This window comes from Canis lupus, chromosome 17 (assembly GCF_003254725.2).
Source record: "Canis lupus dingo isolate Sandy chromosome 17, ASM325472v2, whole genome shotgun sequence".
NCBI classification, from domain to species: domain Eukaryota; kingdom Metazoa; phylum Chordata; class Mammalia; order Carnivora; family Canidae; genus Canis; species Canis lupus.
This window is the reverse complement of record NC_064259.1, coordinates 34,623,892-34,643,533: the sequence shown is the minus strand read 5'-3', so window position 1 is coordinate 34,643,533 and position 19,642 is coordinate 34,623,892. Positions and strand designations below refer to the sequence as shown.

The following is a 19,642-nucleotide window of genomic DNA, read 5'->3' as shown; positions in this document are numbered from 1 at the left end:
CAAGTACTCTGTCTAGGCAAAAATAATGAGGTGTGCGAGAAAGAAGTGGTCATAGTGTCTGGTCACCTGTGAATACCATTTCCATGCTCAGAACAATTTAAATGCTAAGTAATGCTGTAACTAAAATTTGATATAACTTCTTTGGGAGATGAAGGAATGGGAAGGGTAGAGGAGGGAGGAGGAAGAGAGGAATTTTCATATAATGCCTAAAATGAAAAGTTTATATATGGTGATAGTAGCATATTATTTAGAGACCTGGAAGAAAATGCTAATATAATCCCTGTGATACTGGTGGTCCTGGGAGGGGAAATGGTAGGGTAGAGGATTTCTCAACAAGCTTAATAAGAACTATGTGACTTTTTAAACTATGTGCACAAATGCTTAGATAAGGGGAACCTGGGTGGCTCATGGTTGACCATCTGCCTTTGGCTCAGGTAGTGATCCCGGGGTCCCAGGATCGAGTCCCACATCGGGCTCCCTGCAGGAGCCCTCTGCCCGTGTCTCTGCCTCTCTCTCTGTGTCTCTCATGAATAGATACATAAAATCTTTTAAAAAAAAAAAAAAAGATGCTTAGATAAAACTTCAAGAAAAATGTTATATACAGATATAAGGATAGAAAAAAGACACATTCTCTGGCATGTAAGGATAACAACTAATTTTTCTTTATAGTTTTATGTATAAAATAAATGCTTTACCTTTTTAATCACATAATTATTACTTCGGGAAACAAAAGAATATGAAGGCAAGAATCCGAAAGAGTGTCAAGCATGTTCTCAGTGATGAATCAGCATGACACATAGGTTCCAGACTGTTGGCAGATCTTGTGAATGGAGTCCCACTTCACCCTGGCCTGGCCTGGCCTCCCCACACAGAACGGACACTCCTTTGGTCCCCCGGGGCCGAACTATTTAATTCCATGGACTTCAGTGTCCACTCCCCAGCTGCTTCATAAATTTTTTGAAAGTCATCAGACATAGTGGGTCTTCAATGATTTCTTGCTGAATATCATGCCTTCTTTCATCTGTGCAGAAATACAGTAAAGAAAGAATTATAACAAGATGAAACTAATATGACCCTGTATACTAACTAACCGGAATTAAAAATTTTAAATAAAAATAAAATAGTTATACTAGGAAATTTTGGAATTATAACAAGAGAATTGGGGCCTCAGCTTAGCTGACCAGCCCTAGGCAGCCCTGGTGGTGCTGAACTACGTCCTTAGACTGGAGCTGGACTGGCCACCAGGAGCAGACAGGCTGCTGGGGAGGAGGCAGCAAATCAAAGCTGCTGCCTCTTTGTCGCCACCTCCTTCTGTGTCCCATGCACAAACCCCTGGGCACCAGGCATGGAGCCTGTGGATCTCCCACTTTCGCTCAGCCTCTTCTTCCTACCAACCTACTATATACACCCATACAGGTTGCAGTCATCCGACCCACTTCCTCTCTCATTTATTCACAGGACTTGATGTCCATCCAAGCTTTGAGGGAGGGGTAGCAGTGCCCAAATAGAACCACATTTAACTGTTGGTTTTTGTGTGATGTAAAATCCTTCCGCAAGGGCAAACTGAGAAGAGGCTCCCGGCAGGGCGGTGCAGCCCTGCCCCCTGCTGCTGCCACAGGGAAGCTACAGGACAGGTGACCAGGCCAGGCCGGGAAGCTTTTCTGGACTCAACCAGGGCCATTTTTTTTGACAAGTCATCCTCAAACGGAGTTCTCTGTGATTTCCCCCTGTTATAGATTAAATTGTGTCCCATCAGAATTCATATGTTTAAGTCCTAGCCCCCAGACCACAGAATGTGACCTTATATTTCAAAACAGTGTCCTTGCAGATGTGATTAATTAGGTTAAGATGAGGTTAATACTAGGGGCGCCTGGTTGGCTCAGTCCGTAGAGCATGACTCTTGATCTTGGGGTTGAGTTTGAGCCCCTTGTTGGGTATATTGATTACTTAAAAAGAAAATCTTTTTTTTTTTTTTAAAGATGAGGTTAGAGGGATCCCTGGGTGGCGCAGTGGTTTGGCGCCTGCCTTTGGCCTGGGGCGCGATCCTGGAGACCTGGGATCGAATCCCACATCAGGCTCCCGGTGCATGGAGCCTGCTTCTCCCTCTGCCTGTGTCTCTGCCTCTCTCTCTCTCTCTCTCTCTCTCTCTCTGTGACTATCATAAATAAATAAAATTTAAAAAAAAAAAAAGATGAGGTTAGACTGAACCTAGTGGGCCTCTAATCCAGTATGACTGGTACCCTTACAAAAAGGGAAAATTTGGATGTAGACATGCACACACAGGGAGAACACCACGTGAATGTGAAGGCAGAGATTGGGGTGTACCCAAAGCCACAGAATGCCACAGACTGCCACCAAGCACCAGAAGCTGGGAGAGAGGCCTGGAACAGATTTTCCCTTACAGCCCTCAGAAAAGACACTTGGATCCCGGACTTCCAGCCTTCAAAACCATAAGATAATACATTTCTGTTATTCACACCACTCACTTTGTGGTTGGTATGACAGCCCTAGCAAATCAGAATATCCACTGGCACTTTTTGCCTTAACTGAATCCAGTCTTTGAAGTGAGTATGTTTTAGCTATAATTTGGCAAAGCCTGCCAGTTGTCCCTTATTTCCATCCTCTCCTTCCTCAGCAAAATTACCTCTGAATTTTAACTAGGTACATGCTTGCTCCAAGTATAGATTATTTCTCAATAGCTGGGTATGGTCTTTTGATGAAGTTTTGGCCATTCATCTGTAAGCAGAAACAGTGTGGCATTCTGGCAAGTGTCCTCAAGGGAAGGGACATTCTCTTTTCCCCTACCCTCTTTCCCACTAGCAAAACACAGACAAGATGGCAGAGGCACTGGGGACTCAGCAGGCAATGAGCACAGTCCCTGCCCTCATGGTGCTCATCTGCCAAAAAACGGAATCAGGTCTAGTGCTGGGCTCATTTAAGGAAAAACAATGACAGAAATAATAACACAATGCTTAGGTCTCACCCTCAGAGATTCAGATGCAACAGATGTTGAAGGTGGAACAAGATAGCAGGAGCCTGGGTCTGGAAAGACTGCAAAGTTACCAGCCCTCGACTGGCAATGTTCACAAGAAAACATTACTTTTGTTTCATATTGTGGGTTTCTGTTCCTCGAGGTTGAAGATAATCCTAACTCTCACACAGCAGTCGTAGGATATGATAAAATGCATAAACTTCAAAAACATCAATATTACTACTTTGAATCACCCACCCTACCTTTTTAGGTATGCTTAGGCTTTTATTTATTTATTTTTTTTATTTTTTATTTTTTTTTAATTTTTATGATAGTCACAGAGAGAGAGAGAGAGAGAGGCAGAGACACAGGCAGAGGGAGAAGCAGGCTCCATGCACCGGGAGCCCGACGTGGGATTCGATCCCGGGTCTCCAGGATCGTGCCCCGGGCCAAAGGCAGGCGCCAAACCGCTGCGCCACCCAGGGATCCCCTGCTTAGGCTTTTAAAAGGAGATACTAACATTAGGTCATTTCTGTTATCCGAAAAAATTTTTAAGTACATTTGTGGACCAGAATCAACCATGAGGTTATTAAAAGCAACTGTGACAGGGATGCCTGGGTGGCTCAGAGGTTGAGCGTCTGCCTTTGGCTCTGGTTGTCATTCTGGGGTCCAGGATTGAGTACCACATTGGGCTTCTTGCAAGGAGCCTGCTTCTCCCTCTGCCCATGTCTCTGCCTCTCTCTGGGTCTCTCATGAATAAAATCTCAAAAAAAAAACAAAAACAAAAAACAAAAAACCAGCAACTGTGACAGTGTGTGGCCTAGCAGTTCTTTTGGAATAATGTTCTATCAAGTAGCCAGAGGTTTGTAGGAACAAATATATTTTACATTAAGATCACATCCAGGGGCGCCTGAGTGGCTCTATTGGTTAAGCAGCTGACTCTTGATTTTGGCTCAGGTTAATGATCTGGGGTCCTGGGATCAAGCCCTGAGTTGAGATTACTTAAAATCTTAAGAAAAAAAAATTTTTTTAAAGATCACTTCCATCCATATGCTGTAATTTCTTACTCTTTCAAGTTTATTAGAAATCAGAGTTCTCAGATTTTCATTCTGAAAGCAATTCCCAGATTCCTGTTCTACCATGCTGAGACTGGTTGCTACCTCAAGATGTCCCCAAGCATACCACCCTATCCCTTTATATCAACCCATGTGTCATGGCAGTGGTATATATCCCGAAGTTTCTAGGGAAAAAACACTTATGTTTCTGATACTCATAGAAAAAGCACCACTAATTAGCAATTGGATGTGGAGCTAGCACGTTAAGAAGGAGGCTTAAACCATATAAAATTTAACAAGAATGGATAAAAAGAAAACCTATGTTCCGGGTTCCAAGTCAATCACCCTGGGAAGGAATCTAGCATGACAGTACTTATGAGAAACCTAAGTGTGAAGACATGCTGCTAGGAGTCTTTGGAGAGGTCAAAGCTAGATCTGCATCCTGGCTGTTACTTCCTGTATGGCCCTGAGCAAGAGAATTCCTTAATATCTGATACCATTTCCTTGCTTATAAAACAAGGATAGCTACACTCACAGTGCTGTGATAGGATGAAATGAGGTCCTGCATGAAAGCATGAAGCATGGTGTCCAGCACAAGTGCTCAGTAATGGTGGCTATTATTAGCTGATCCCAAGCCCAACGTAAGCCAGCAGAGTGACAAGACTGGTGACAAATTATTAACACCTCAGTTTGTTTTCAAAGTGTACAGATTGAGATTGTAGCCTGTTTTAAAAATCTGATTGCATTAATATTCAATACTTACACCCTCACCAATTCTGATATAATCGTTCTGGGGTGAGACCATGGCATGGGAGTTTTCAAAGCTCCCAGGTAGTCAAGTTTAAGAACCACTGCACTGCACCATACTACCAGAAGCACCCAAGAAGCTACAAACAGGCAGGCTACTGTTGACTTAGCTACTTAGCTACCAGCACAATACAGGATACTGAATTGGATCCTGGATTGGGGGGGTGGGGGAGGGCAGTGTGCTGTTAAGTCATTTGGGGGACACCTGGGGAAATTTTAATATGGACTGAATTACTAGATATTAAAGGATGCCTGGGTGGTGTAGTCCATTAAGCATCTGACTCTTGGTATCAGCTCAGGTAGTGATCTCAGGGTTGTGAGATCGAGCCCTACATTGGGCTCCATACTCAGTGTGATCTGCTTAAAACGCTCTCCCTCTGCCCCTCCTGCTTGTACTCTCAAATAAATATAAATCATTTTTAAAAATTAGATATGCTATTTATGTGCTACTTAGTATGGTTACAAAGAAATCTTTATTATATCATAAAAAAGCATTAACATACACCTGTTCAGAGGGGAAATATCCTGATGTTTGCAACTTATTTTCAAAAGGTCATGAAAAGTACTCAGGCTACCATAACAAAATACCACAGACTGGATCACTTAAACATAACTTTATTTTTTACAGTTTTGGAGGCTGAAAGTCCAAGATCAAGATGCTGCCCAATTCTGTTCCTGGTGAAACACTGTCCCTGGCTTGCAATAGCTACCTGTTTCCTCACAATAGTAGAGGGAGAACAAGCAAACTTCTGGCATTTCTTCTAAGGGGACTAATCCCATCAGTGAGGGCTTCACTCTCACACCCTCATCTAAATCTAATCCCCTCCCAGAGGCCCCATCTCTAAAACTCACATTGGGCTTTAGGACTTCAGCATATGAATTTTAAGGAGACACAGTTCAGCCACAGCAAAGTCTATTTATAAAGACAAAGCATACACTATAGCAAGTTTAACAACCAGCAAAGGTAGGGAAAGGGTATACAAGGTTTTATTATTACTTTCAATTTTTCGATATATATGAAATTTTTCAAAATAAAGAGTTGGAAGGACTTTTGAAGCTGCTGGTGACATGAAGCCTGGGAAAAGGTTAGGGTCACACGAGCACGGTCTTCAAAAATGTGAAGTATTATCCCATGAAAACATTTTCCTCGTGTCGCTCCAAAGACAGGGCTTGACCCACTTGACTCATGGGTAGATGCTGAGGTGACACATTTGGTCTCAATGTACAAAACTTCCTGAAAGAACTGTCCAACAATGGAAATGTTGCTCAGTAAGAACAGGTGCTTCTCAGTGGAAGTGTTAATACAGCGCCTAGAGAACCACACCAGGGATGTCACATGTAGGGGGCCTCTGCAACAGAGCAGAGGCCAGAACCACCAAGTTCCCAAATTTAAGATTATACAGATGCATGGGCACCCATAAACACACATCTAACAAGTAGTCTACAAGTAGAGATGGCTTTCCAGTGATCATCTTATAGAACAATCTAGAGAAAAGTGTTTTAACAGTTCAGGTGTACATTTGTATTCACCTACTGTTTCCCACAGGCAGAATCACACATAAACTCAAAACTTAGGTGATGCTCTAAAGTGTCTCTAACATATCAATTGCCTTGCAACAAACTGACACTCTAGCAAAACTGCCTTACCACCAAGCTAAGTGGGGTTTTAGCTCACCACCCTCCCTCTCCAGCCAGGGCCCTGGTCTGCCTCCTACACTAGACCTGGCATGCTCAAATCTTCTCCTTCTTTCCTTGCTCCAAGTTTCAGTGTCAGCAAAGCTCAAACACGGTTTCCTCAAGTTGATCCTTCTTTAAAAGCAAAGGATATGGGTTAGTAGATCAAGACAAGGAAGTAGAAATAGATGGTTTGCTTTCAGTTGCCAAACTGGTCACCTAGAAAGGGTTCATGGTCAAGGCAAGGTGGTTAGTTGTGTGTCAGCCCCTACCAAGGAAGACCACACCCTGCTACTTTCATGTGCCAGCCCTATGTAGAAATACTCTTCAACTTTCCGATCAGGAAGAAACAAGCAGCTCAATATACAAGATTTCCCACCATATGTCCAAAGACAAACACTCTTTTGTACCAATCTTTATATATTTATTCACACATTTGATAAAAATGTCACAGTTAGAAGTGAAATCATTACAATGACATAATAATTGTACAGACCGACTCCAAGTACAGAGTCGAGTTGCAAAAATCAGAACATGAGCAATACACAGCTCCTTAACGCCTGTGCATTCATACACTCTTGCCCACACCCATCCATACCCCAACAATCACAGGTATGTTCAGACATAACCCAGGAACTTTTCCCTGGCTTCTGTCAAGTCCTGGGGATGAGAAGAGAGAAATGATCAATGAAAAGCTGGGACTACTCAGCATATGTCTCTGTTCTGCCAATCACTGAGAGAAGGCAAGACACGAAACATGGGGGCAGTTATATCCTTGGCACAAAACTTAACAGGCAACAAAAATGTTGAGGGGTTTGAGTTAGTCTGAAGTTTAGATCCCCCTTTCAACACAAAAGGGTAGCAAGTGGGGAAAAAAGGGAAGAATCCATCCATTTACATTCTAGGGAAAAAAAGAGGTGGGAGTTATTTAAAACTTGATCCCTATTCTCCTGTCAGATTGCAGCAAAACCAAAGCAAAATCAGCCAGGCCAAACTGATACCATCTGATTGTGACTTTATCCCAACAGCATAGTTTGCTTTCATTTTAACTCTGAAAAGAGGAAGAAAAACTTTGCAGAGGAACAAGAGGTCACATAAACCACATCCCCATTATATTAGTATTTAGGGCAAGATTACATCTATCTGTTCACACGACTTGTCTACTGCTCTGAGAGCTCCAAGGGAGTGGCCCAACCCCCATTCCTCTGCCTTTAGCCTTCCAAGATGGACAAGTCTTCAGCATCCAGTCAAATCTGAAGTGTGAAAAATAATGCCTGAATCAAAACTGTGTTTTCTATACAGTGGGACTATGGAGAAATCCTATTCCACTTCCAATTCCTACTTTTTGACACAAAGGTTAAAAAAAAAAACCCTAAAGTGTGATGTTTTAAGTATCGCCACTAACTCTATCAAAACATTGATGACACCGAAAGCTACCACCTAAAAGGACTCATTTCCCAGTGTTCTTGGTGGATAAGCTAAGGAAGGAGGCGAGGCGATGATCCAAATATAGTGCATGAATACAGAACTGGCCAATGCAAAGGAAACTGCTTTAGGTAGGACGAGTCAATGGGGTGGTATTTGGGAGACACAGAGAAATTTCTTGGTACAAACTTGATGTCCCTAAAGACAGAAGCAGGGTGAGGACAAGGCACTTACACTGCCAAGCAACAGTTCACATCCATTCAACACTAGGACAGTTACCAAGAGCATTCCCAATGACCCCTCACTGGAGACTCAACCGGCCAACTGCACTTTCCAGTTGGACCTTCAGAACTGAAGGAAATCCCAAGTGCTGCAGAACCGATGGTGGGAACTGGAATGTTGGCAGAGGAAACTACTCAGAGGAAGCAAAAAGAAGTTGTCTTCTTCTGGCCTGAGGTGAGAGGCTTGTTCCAGATTAGCTCAGTGAAATACTGAATCGCAAAATGCTTGGCCTGAGAATATGACAACGCCCCCATGGATGCCTCCTTCTTCTGTTTTGATAAAGAGCAACAAGGGCTCTGAATGAAATTGGACACCAGTTACTGAGTTATCTTGCACTGGTGGTTACAGCAGACACCTTCTAATATGTGTTCCCATTCTGTAGCAGAAAAGGGACCAAGACAGGGCTAGAAGTAGCCTGTCCCTTCTTATCCCAAAGCCCTTCAAGCATACTCGATCCGGGCAGGGCCACAACTACCCTCATTTTTCCGCTCAGAAGACGGGGTGGTAGCCTTGGCTTCACTACTCGTTTCCAGAGGCTTGGACGAGATGTAGTCCTTTACTTTGATCTCCATGTTCTTGGCTTTCAAAGTGGCCATGTGCAGTTTCTCCAGGAAATCTGGCATGCCTGGTTGGAGAGAGGGAAATCTGGGTAGGCTAAAATATAAACCAAAAGTAGGCTCAAAATTAGAAGGCCCTATTTCTTTCATGGCAGGGAACCAATTCCTTCTTATAAAGATTACAACCTGATTGTCAACCTGTTGAGTGATAGTTGCCTCCCAAAATGTTTGGGGAGTGAAAAGAAGTCATGACCTCTGAGATCCTTTGTAAAGGGGTCCCAATCAAGCCACATAAATCCCAAAAGGCTTTTAGGTGATTAAAATCAGTTATCAGTAGCATAGCCTATTATTTGCCAATTTTACTTAAGTAAGTACCAAAGAGAAACACTTAATCTTCTCTCCATTCTCCTGAGGAATCAGAAGCTGTCTATAGAAAAGCAGAAGAAAATCATGTCAGGATGCTTTTTAAAGAAAGGAATTGGAAAGAAAAGATGGCAGTTATAGCTGTGATGTGTAGCCTTTCTCAAGACACGTGGTGGCCCCTTCTTCCCGATTACTGTCCTATAACGACCACATTTTCTACCCTAGATTTTATGGCCTCCAACACTATCTAAAAAAAGAAAAAATGTTAAATGCATTAATGTACACAGTCTGTGTTTGAGGAATTTAGCAAATGTTCTTCTTAAAACTCCCTTCTAGACACATGTTTTCTGGGACTCCCCAATTTTCATCCCTCCAAACCCCAGTTGGAGGCTTCACTATCTTCATAATATTCAAGAGACTTTGAAGGATGTTTAATTTCTCCAATAGTGTTCCCATGAGACAAGCACTAATCCTCTTGCTTGCCATTAAGAGCTAGAGAGAAACAAAGTTCCCAGGTTCCAGGCCCTGTATACAAGTACCCACTCACCACTGGAAACCATCCAACTAACACAGTAGCGAGGAAACACAGTCTGGGGATTGTCACTGTATGTCAACAAGTAGTCAAAGCCATTCTGGAAAAGAAAAACAGCAAAAACAGTGATACTTGAATTACTCACCAGAGCTTCCACATCCAGTACCACAGAATAATCATGATCTCATTCTGGTGCCATTTTTTTACCCTGTGCAAGAGTTAATACTGAAAACTGCATAGGTCGCTATCTGTAGAAAGGCCAGCTTGCAAGGCTGACCCTCAGGTGGTGTTTGGGAATTTGGCTCCCAGAGTATTCCCAGTCGACAGTTAACTGGTAGAGAGGCTCCCTGTGTCGTCTGTTTGTACAAACACTACATCCACTTTATGCTAAATACTTGCTTTCTTTCTGGCGCATCTAGAATTTTGGTATGTGCTATGGAGAGGATCCCTATGTGACCAAACCCCAATAAAAAATCTTGGGTACAGAGCCTCCAATGAGCTTCTCTGGGCAGAAACATCATATACATGTTGCTGTATTTTTGCTGCTGGAAGGAGAATGTGCTCTGTGTGACCTCTTACAGGAGAGTGAGTAAGCAAGAGGAAGCCTACACATGGATTCCTACAGACTCTGTCTCTTCCCTCATGATGCTGCTGTGTACCCTTACTACATGACTATGATACATCTTAGTAATGAGTATAACTATATGCTGAGACCGGAGTCCTTCTAGTGAATTTTCAAATGTGGGGTGGTCTTGAAATTCCCAACACATACTCCCAAATGTTTACAGGTCTTAATCTTTATCAAAATGGTATAACTCTACTACTACTATGACTAGTAACTGCAAACATTTATAGAGCACTTAACAGTGTGCCAGGAACTGCTTCTAACTTGCAACAATCCTTTAATGTAGGTATTACCACTCCATTTTACAGAGGAGGAAACTGAGCACAAAGTTAAGTAACTTTGCCCAAGGTCACCTACATACTCAATGACAGCCAAGATGAACCCAGGATTCTGACTGCAGGGCCTATGCACTCATTCTTTGGCTCAGCCCTCTCATTGCCTATTACGGTGAAGGACAGGGGATTCAAGAGATTTCCAGGTGCCCCTGATCCTTACAGAGATCTTAACCAATTATGCTCCTCCCAACGGGGTAAGAGGTAACCACTTTTATGTCTGCCCTTTTTAAAGCAGACAGGTCACAACTCCAGATGGTTGAACTACAACTTTAAGTTCCCATGCTTTTACTCCAAAGTCCATCTTTTTTTTCCCCCGAATGGTTTTTTTTCCCCCCTGAATGGTTTAATCTTTTATTCATTTATTCAATATATGTCTAAATGTCTTCATGTCTGGCACTGTGCTAGGTGCTGTAGAGCACACAAAAATGTGCTAGTCCCTGCCCTCAGAGCTTTCAATTAATAGACTGGATGCCACAACAGAGACAGACTGAATACTATGGAAGTAAAGAGAGGAGAGAGGTAAAATCTGTACAGTGGAAATGGAAGAGTATCTACCCGAAGGTTGGCTGTAAGACTAAACGAGTTAATACACATAAAAGGCTTCACTCTTCCCATAAAACACTTGGATTGGGGAGTCAGGTTCTCACTCACCCACCACTGCTTATATTTTAAAAAAGGAAACCCAAAACAATGATTATCCATTGGAAAAAGGAAGGAACTGAATGGAAGGAACAGGAATATAATAAACAAAATGACTCTGAATAGTTCTTATAAATTTGATTTTGGAAGCACAATTTTTTTCATAATCTAATAAAACAAAATTAAATTTTAAAAAGTGGTATCTAGGGATCCCTGGGTGGCGCAGTGGTTTGGCGCCTGCCTTTGGCCCAGGGCACGATCCTGGAGACCCGGGATCGAATCCCATGTCAGGCTCCGGGTGCATGGAGCCTTTCAACCCTCCCTCTGCCTGTGTCTCTGCCTCTCTCTCTCTCTCTCTCTCTCTCTCTCTGTGTGACTATCATAAATAAATAAAAATTTTTTTTAAAAAAGTGGTATCTAGGGATGCCTGGGTGGCTCAGTGGTTGAGCATCTGCCTTTGGCTCAGGGCGTGATCCTGGGGTCCTGGGATCAAGTCCCACATCAGATTCCCCACAGGGAGCCTGCTTCTCCTTCTGCCCCTCTCTCTGTATCTCTCATGAATAAATAAGTAAAATCTTAAAAAAAAAAAAAAAAGCAGGATCTAAAAATCAAAAGTACAGTAGAAAACAAGGAATATAACTATGAGCTGAGTCAGTAGGAAAAACAAAAAGAGCACCTATTTCAAGTAACTTTATTATTTTTTTAAACAGATTCCATGTTTGTTTGTTTTTTTAAAGATTTTATTTACTTATTCATGAGAAACACAGAGAGGAGAGAGAGAGATAGAGACACAGGCAGAGGGAGAAGCAGGCTCCACGCAGGGAGCCCGACACGGGACTCGATCCTGGGTCTCCAGGATCACGCCCTGTGCTGAAGGTGGCGCTAAACTGCTGAGCCACCCAGGCTGCCCTTCAAGTAACTTTAAAACTCAATATTTTGTTTTTTTGTTTTTTAAAACTCAATATTTTGTACACTGTGGACACAACCTAAGGATACAAAAAAATACAAACTTTAAGTCACCACATCACTGGTGATCTTGGTGGTATTATTCTGAGGTTGGTGTACGTGTATTTCAGGTTAAAGCAAATGAGTAGTTATGTTCAGGGTGATAAAGTGAGAGCTGAATTTTCCAGCACAGGAAAAGATGATAAATATAAAAATTCTCCACTCTGAAATAGGAATTTAAAGTATTCAAGTACACTTAGGATTTACCTTTGAAACAAATAAGTAACATTTATTACTTAGTTCTAGCTTCTATAAAGGCCTAAAAACAATGAGCAAGCCAATAGCTATGAGTACTCCTAGAAGCCAAATTCTGGTATTTACTTTTAAAGATTTATTTTATTTCATTTTATTTTTTAAGATGTATTTATTTGAGAGAGAGGGAGAGAGATAATCTCAAGTAGACTCTTTGCTGAGCACAGAGTCCGACACAGGGCTAAATCTCATGACTCTGAGATCATATCAACAGTCGGACACTTAATCAACTAAGCCACCTAGGCGCCCCTAAAGATTTGATTTTTAGCAATCTCTACTCCCAACATGGTGCTTGAATTTACAATCCTGAGATCAAGAGTTGGTATGTTCCACCAAATCCTGGTATTTACAAGACATTTTCTTAAAAGGAACTAGGGCTCCCAAAAGAAATGCTAATTTCCAGGCTTATAGCTAAAACTACGTAAGATGAACCTGGAACATCTTATGAAGTCAGAAAACAAAAGAACCCCTGAGGTCAAATCAAAGGGACTCAAGACAACTAAGAGGACTCCTAATGGCCAAAACTGGGACAATTTAAGTATCCCTAAGAATAATTATAATGGATTAAAACTAACCAAACTTGTTAAAAACAGAAATATCTATATAAGTCTTCTATCAGTTCTTCTATAGCAAAGACTAAGGGTATGTGTTTAAAAACAAAAACAAAAACTTAATCTTTGTTTTAAACCAGAGGATCCATAGTTGAAAGAACCAATTCATTATTTTGAAACTCATAAGTAAAAGAAACAAATCAACCATTTCTCTTACTTAGTTCCCTTTCCTATGTAAACTATAGGAAAACAAACGGTGAGAAAATTTTTCCATAATGTATTTTAACTAGTAAGTGGAAATAAATGAAGAAACAATGAAGGAATTACAAAATCGGCATTTTGTTATACCCCTAAAGAAAGAATGAATCTGAGTAATAACCAATCATTTCTAAATTCAACAGACACCACTTGCCTTCTAATAAAGTGGTCTTGCCCAAAACTACCAACCAACCCGAATCTGTTTAAGCCTCAGGTTTGAATAGTAACTACCAATACCCAGGAAATACAGGATGGGGAGACAAAAGAACATGCTGAATGACACTATGGATACTATGGAGATGCAATCACCAAAATCCACAACTAAGAACCCTGCTTTTTCAACAAATACAATGGCAAAAAAAAAAAAAGGAGAGGAAACTTACTGACTTCAAAAGACTCAAGAGAGAGTATGAACAAATTTCATGTCTGGATTATATTTGGGTCCTGGCTCAAACCCAACTACAAAAAAAATCCATAGACTATCAGGAAAATTCAAACTCTTAACTAGATTTTTTGTTACTAGAGATTATTAGGACACTAAGTTATGTTTTCAAAAATCTCTATTCTTTTTGAGATAAACACTGAAGTATCTAAAGAAGAAGAATTCTATGGGTTCTTTCATAGCAAAGCTAGAAACTGCTTCAAAATAATCAGGAGAGTAGGAAAAGTGACAAGAAAGGATATAGATAAAACAAGTTTGGCCATGAGTTGATCACTGCTGGACCTGGGGATGGATACAGGAGGTTCATGATACCATTCTTTCTACTTCTCTCTCTTTTACACACATTTCAAATTTTCCATAATAAAAAGTAAAACCACATAAAATACTATACCTTGGCTCAAGGCTCTACTTTTCATCTAGCAGTACAAATGCAGCTGCCTGGTTTTCAAGTACTCTGTACACAGTCAATGTAATTTATGACTCCTCCCTAATCTCAATCTTCCTTTCTAAATGGGGAGTCTCTGAACACATTCATGGCTCATTCCTGTCTTCCTCTTTGATAAATCATGTCCTCTGCCTCCAGGACACTTCCTATTTTCTCCTCTATCCAGTCTGCCTTTTCTCAAGACCCAACTCAAATCTTACCTTTTTCATAAGACCTCGCCACAAATATACTGAGAAAATATACATAATTGTTCCCCCATCTCAGCTGGAAGAAATTATTTTTTTTTGTTTTTTGTTTTTTGTTGGAAGAAATTATTTTTTAAAAAAAGAAACCCATTAATGGAAAAAAGAAATACCCATTAGTGGAAAACAAAATTAATTTAGTCCATTGTGTGTGATCAATTAAAAAAAAAAAGAATACATAGATAGAAATCATCTGAGTGTAAGCATATTTTATGAGACTTTAGTTACAGAAGTATATATGAATGTGTGTGTAGGAGGCTGAGAAAGAAAATAAATAAATTTTATTTATTATTCATGAGATACACATACACACAAAGGGACAGAGAGAGAGAGGGAGGGAAGGAGGGAGGGAGGCAGGCAGGCAGGCAGAGACACAGGCAGAGGGAGAAGCAGGCTCCATGCAGGGAACCTGACATGGGATTCGATCCCAGGTCTTCAGGATCACGCTCTGGGCTGAAGGCAGCACTAAACCGCTGAGCCACCCAGGCTGCCCTGAAAGAAATTATTTATTGAGTCCCTACTAGAGGCAACACACTTTGGTGCTAAACAATGCCTCAGCTGCTTCATGGTCAGTTTCTAAAGGCAGCAATGCTGGAACTCAAGTAAGTTTTTTTCAAATAAGAAACATACGGACAACGTTCAAATTTCAAAAGCATAAAGGAAAAAAGTGAGGCCTAAGTCTGCCTCCCATACTGTCTTCAGCCTGACCCAGGCTCCCCTTCCTAAAGGGGATTAGCCATGGACAGTAGAGCCTTGCTTCTTCCTATCTTCTAAAACAGGACTTTCAAACATCTTTAATATACTGTAAATAATCCTTTTTACATTGCAACCAGTTCTCTCTCAGCCTCCTACACACACATTCATATATACTTATGTAACGAAAGTCTCATAAAATATGCTTACACTCAGATGATTTCTATCTATGTATTCTTTTTCTTTTTTTAAACTGATCACACACAACGGACTAAATTAATTTTGTTTTCCACTAATGGGTAGCAATCCAAGGTTTGAAAAATGCTGCTCTAAAAATAGTACGCAAGTAAATACACAGATCTCCCAATTAAAAAAAGGGGCAAACACCACATTGACTGAAATAAGCCACTATTTCTGTCATATTTAAAGTCCCATTTCAGGCAGTATAAATAGAACTTGTTGAAAACAAAACCACACTAAAGCACACAGCTCACACAGCTCAAAAACAAAAATAATAGGGAGAAACAAAGCCTTTAATTATAAAGTGAAATACAACTAAAAACAGCAACCACTGGAATCAATATGAAAACTCAATAGAGATTTGGCTAAAACAACAACAAAAAACACTTCCTAAGTTGAAAAATATATTCTTCTCAAAGAAAGGTCACAGAATTTTAAAGAAGGCTGAGAGCATTAGTCTCAGCCATCTTACAGATAAGGAAACAATTCCAGAAAGATTTTAAGTGTTCTGCCCAGTGGTGAAATTTTGATGGAAAAGGTGCTCCCTTCAGTTCCTAAAGAATGCTAAGGGGGCACCTGGGTGGCTCAGTGGTTGAGCATCTGCCTTTGGCTCAGGTCATGATCCTAGAGTCCTGGGATGGAGTCCTGCACTGAGCTCCCTGCAGGGGGCCTGCTTCTCCCTCTGCCTATGTCTCTGTCTCTGCCTCTCTCTGTATGTGTCTCTCATGAATAAACATACATAAAATCTAAAAAAAAAAAAAAAAAAAAAAAAGAATGCTAAGGACAGACCATTGTCTTCTGTCTCTCACACAAACAGGAGCCAGTGGGTCATCAGTACTTTGTCCTGGGAGATCTAGGCATATCACCCTAAAGCAGTGGTTCCCAAACCAGGAGCATCAGCTTCACCTGGGAACTTCTCACAAATGAGAATTCTTGGGCCATACCCCAGCAATGTTATCAAGCTCCAGTGGACTCTAATGCATGCTGAGTTTGAGAACCACTGCCCTTCCCAGTTCAGACAAAAGGCATTCCTTGAGAAAATTCCAAAGCCACTACACATCATCTCTTCAATGACTTAAAACTCACCTCATCAAATGACTTGTGGGGACGGATAACCATCTGGGATTCATATGATCTGACCCTTACAAATTCTGGAGACTCTGGAACACTAGGGTGCTCCACAGCACTGGTAAGGAGAAAAATTAAGGAAACTCTTAGTAATGTCTACATGTTAAAAACAAAAAACAAAAAACAAAAAACAGCATGAGAGCTAAAAAGGAAAATCTAAAAAGCTGGCTCTAATTTTTAAAACAGGAGTCACTAAAATGAATGAATAAAACTAAGTTCTAAAAACAAAGTGAGTTTCTTTGGTGATTCCTGGCTTTCTAGGCTTCACGTTGAAGAAGAGAGCATTTCTTTCTTTTTTTTTTTTAATTATCAACTTAAGGAACTAAACAAAAAGCTTAATGAAAAGCTTATATCCCCCCCCCCCCCCAAAGAAAAGCTTATATCCCTTCAATCTCCCTAGACTATGGTCACCAGTCATAGCCCACTCATGTTCTAGTTGGGATGGATGGGGTCCTAGCATCACTCATAATAGCACTTAAAACATGTAAACTCCCACCAGACATATATGAAAGACACAGCTAAAGGAACTCAGCAGGAGCCACAGGTAACTACACATACCGTGACACCAACACCATCACGTTGTTTTCCTGATCCACGCTATACCGTCGAACATAAACATAATCCCGGGAGTACATTGGATACTAAAGCAAAGAATAGGCAGAATTAGTGTTCTGCCCCACACGGATGTGATGAAAGTAAGAAGAGTAGTAAAAATACTCACAGGAAAATGGGTTACCCAGTGAAGAACCTCAGAACCACTAACCACATCCCTCTCAATTACTTCCAGCTTGATTACCAGGGCATCCCACTTTTTTCTATACTCTGTATCCAGCTGCAGAAAGAGAAAAGACTATGGAAGACCCAAGAAATCCAAAACAAAGCTGCAGAAGACTTCTCCAGACGCTTGGACCTCTGACCCAAGGACCTTATTCTGAAACAGTAACCTGACCTAAAAGCAGCAAAGTGTGAAAGATACGGCTGTGTATACTACAGGTAAGTCTTTTAAAATCCTTTGTTAGGGGCAGCCCGAGTGGCTCAGCAGTTTAGCGTCTGCCTTCGGCGCAGGGTGTGATCCTGAAGTCCCCGGATCAAGTCCCACATTGGGCTCCCTGCATGGAACCTGCTTCTCCCTCTGCCTGTGTCTCTGCCTTGCTCTCTCTCTGTGTCTCTCATGAATAAATAAACAAAATCTTTAAAAAAAAAATCCTTTGTTATAGGCCCATAGCATTATACCTTGAAAATATAATCTTATTAAAAAATAAGACAAAGCAAAGAAAAACTTAAGAAAAAAAATATTGTGATAGATATGTCTGGGAAAAATACAATAGATAATGATATAATGTGTAAGGGCAAAACAATTTTTTAAAGTTTTAAACAGGGGCTCCTGGGTGGCTCAGCAGTTGGGTGCCTGTCTTCAGCCCAGGGCCTGATCCTGGAGACCCGGGATCAAGTCCCACATCGGGCTCCCCTTGGGAAGCCTGCTTCTCCCTCTGCCTGTGTCTCTCATGAATAAAAGTATGAGCAGATACCTCACACAAAGAAATACAAGTATCATGTTTTTTAATTTCAGCATTGACTAATAAGTAGGGAATTTCAAAATAAGACATATCGTACACATCCAAACCCAACAAAAATTCAATATAAATTCAGTGTGTGGGGGGAAGTGTGCACTTACATCTTACTAGTGAAAGCCTGACAAAACAGTGAACAATCCAGGAAGGAAAATAATTTTTTTATAGAACTCTGGGTGATCCCATCTCCCCTTTTCATTCATTTCTCCCCAAGGAGGAAAGAGTCTTTGAATAGATACTCTTCATCTTTACTAAATAAAAATATCTTCACTGGGGATGTTCCAGATTACTAAATCCTGACTGGAACTGTACTGAAAAGGAATATGCTATAAAGGACATCACTGGGTCAACAGATAAAAAACCAGAATACAAACAGAAGGTTATAACCTAAGAGCTGCATGCAACATGTTAAATTTATAAACTTTGATAATGATACCATGGTTAAGAGAACATGTCTAGTTTTAGGAAATATACATTGAAGGATTCTGGAATAAAGGGCCACATATGTAATTTACCCTTAAACTATTTGGGGAAAAATAACTATAAACCCTTATAAAATATACTAAAGCATTCAAATACATCCCTATATTTAATCTTCCCAATAGCCCTATGAGAGAACAGAATTGATCTCATCCCCACTGCACAAAGAGTAGTAAGTCCAATGTTTACCCAGATGCTATCTGACATGAGATGAAGGGTACAAAGATAGATGGATGTACTGAAGCCAATGTCTTCTGAGTTGAAGAAATTATTCATGTGGACAGTGGTAAGTGGATTTCTAGGCTTAGAAGCTCCAAAACTGGGAAGAAAAATTTACTCACCTGAACATTGAAGAACTGCCGGGGTGTCACATCTGTGTAGGTTCCAAAAACTAGAATGTCAAGAAAGAACAAGAGATGTTTGCCACACCTTCATCGCTCACCTTATTTCTATCACTTAACTGTATTTTAATTTTAGAGTACTGACAGAATTTAAAGGCAGATTCAGAAACTAGACGTCACATTGGGGGAGCAAAGTAAGACAAAGACAACCTACAGTAAAGAATAGTAATGAAGACGCTGAGATGCTTATCATCTGGGAGAAAAACAAAAACAAAAAACAGGAAACCATGGCAAATTTTCTGAGCAACAACCAGAACAAAAGGTTTAGAGAGTATGAAGAACAAAAGTCCTGCACATCTGGGAAAGGACATCATAGAACACACCTGCAAGGCAGCCAAGCTGGGCTCACCTCTGTACTGGTAAAGGTGGGTGCCTGTAATAGGACGCCGCCAGAGCTTGAAGTGTTTCTTATCCATCACCATTTCCCATGGCTGTTCTTTGCCCCCTGAATCTTCAGTCCCTTCTGTCTGGGATTTTGGTTCTGGAGGGTGGCGTTCAACTCCAGAGCGCTGAAACATATGTGACATTTCCTCCAACCGTTTCATCTCATCAATAGATCTGCAAAGGAGAAAAACAAAGGTACAGGTGGCTGTAGTCAATCTCATGAAATGAAATGTCCACACAATGAATTGTATAAAAATGGTATGCGTTTTGGGATGCCTGGGTGGC

The 19,642-nt window shown here is 40.9% G+C and overlaps 1 protein-coding gene across 2 annotated transcripts in view; it reads right to left on the bottom strand.

Moving 5' to 3' along the window:
* Positions 1-638: 638 nt before the first annotated feature.
* STARD7 (StAR related lipid transfer domain containing 7) overlaps positions 639-19,642 on the bottom strand; it is a 28,466-nt gene continuing 9,462 nt past the window's right edge. Inside the window, exons 2-9 of one of the 2 annotated variants that reach the window (XM_025454026.3) lie at positions 19,323-19,531; positions 18,914-18,963; positions 17,243-17,353; positions 17,080-17,162; positions 16,480-16,579; positions 9,682-9,766; positions 8,690-8,839; positions 639-1,021 (exon numbers count right to left, since the gene is read on the bottom strand). In XM_025454026.3, the coding sequence (XP_025309811.3) occupies positions 924-1,021; positions 8,690-8,839; positions 9,682-9,766; positions 16,480-16,579; positions 17,080-17,162; positions 17,243-17,353; positions 18,914-18,963; positions 19,323-19,531 (886 nt within the window). In that variant the 3' untranslated portion in view covers positions 639-923. Of the gene's footprint in view, positions 1,022-5,432; positions 8,840-9,681; positions 9,767-16,479; positions 16,580-17,079; positions 17,163-17,242; positions 17,354-18,913; positions 18,964-19,322; positions 19,532-19,642 lie in introns of those variants that run through there. The other variant, XM_025454028.3, reaches the window with a different exon arrangement.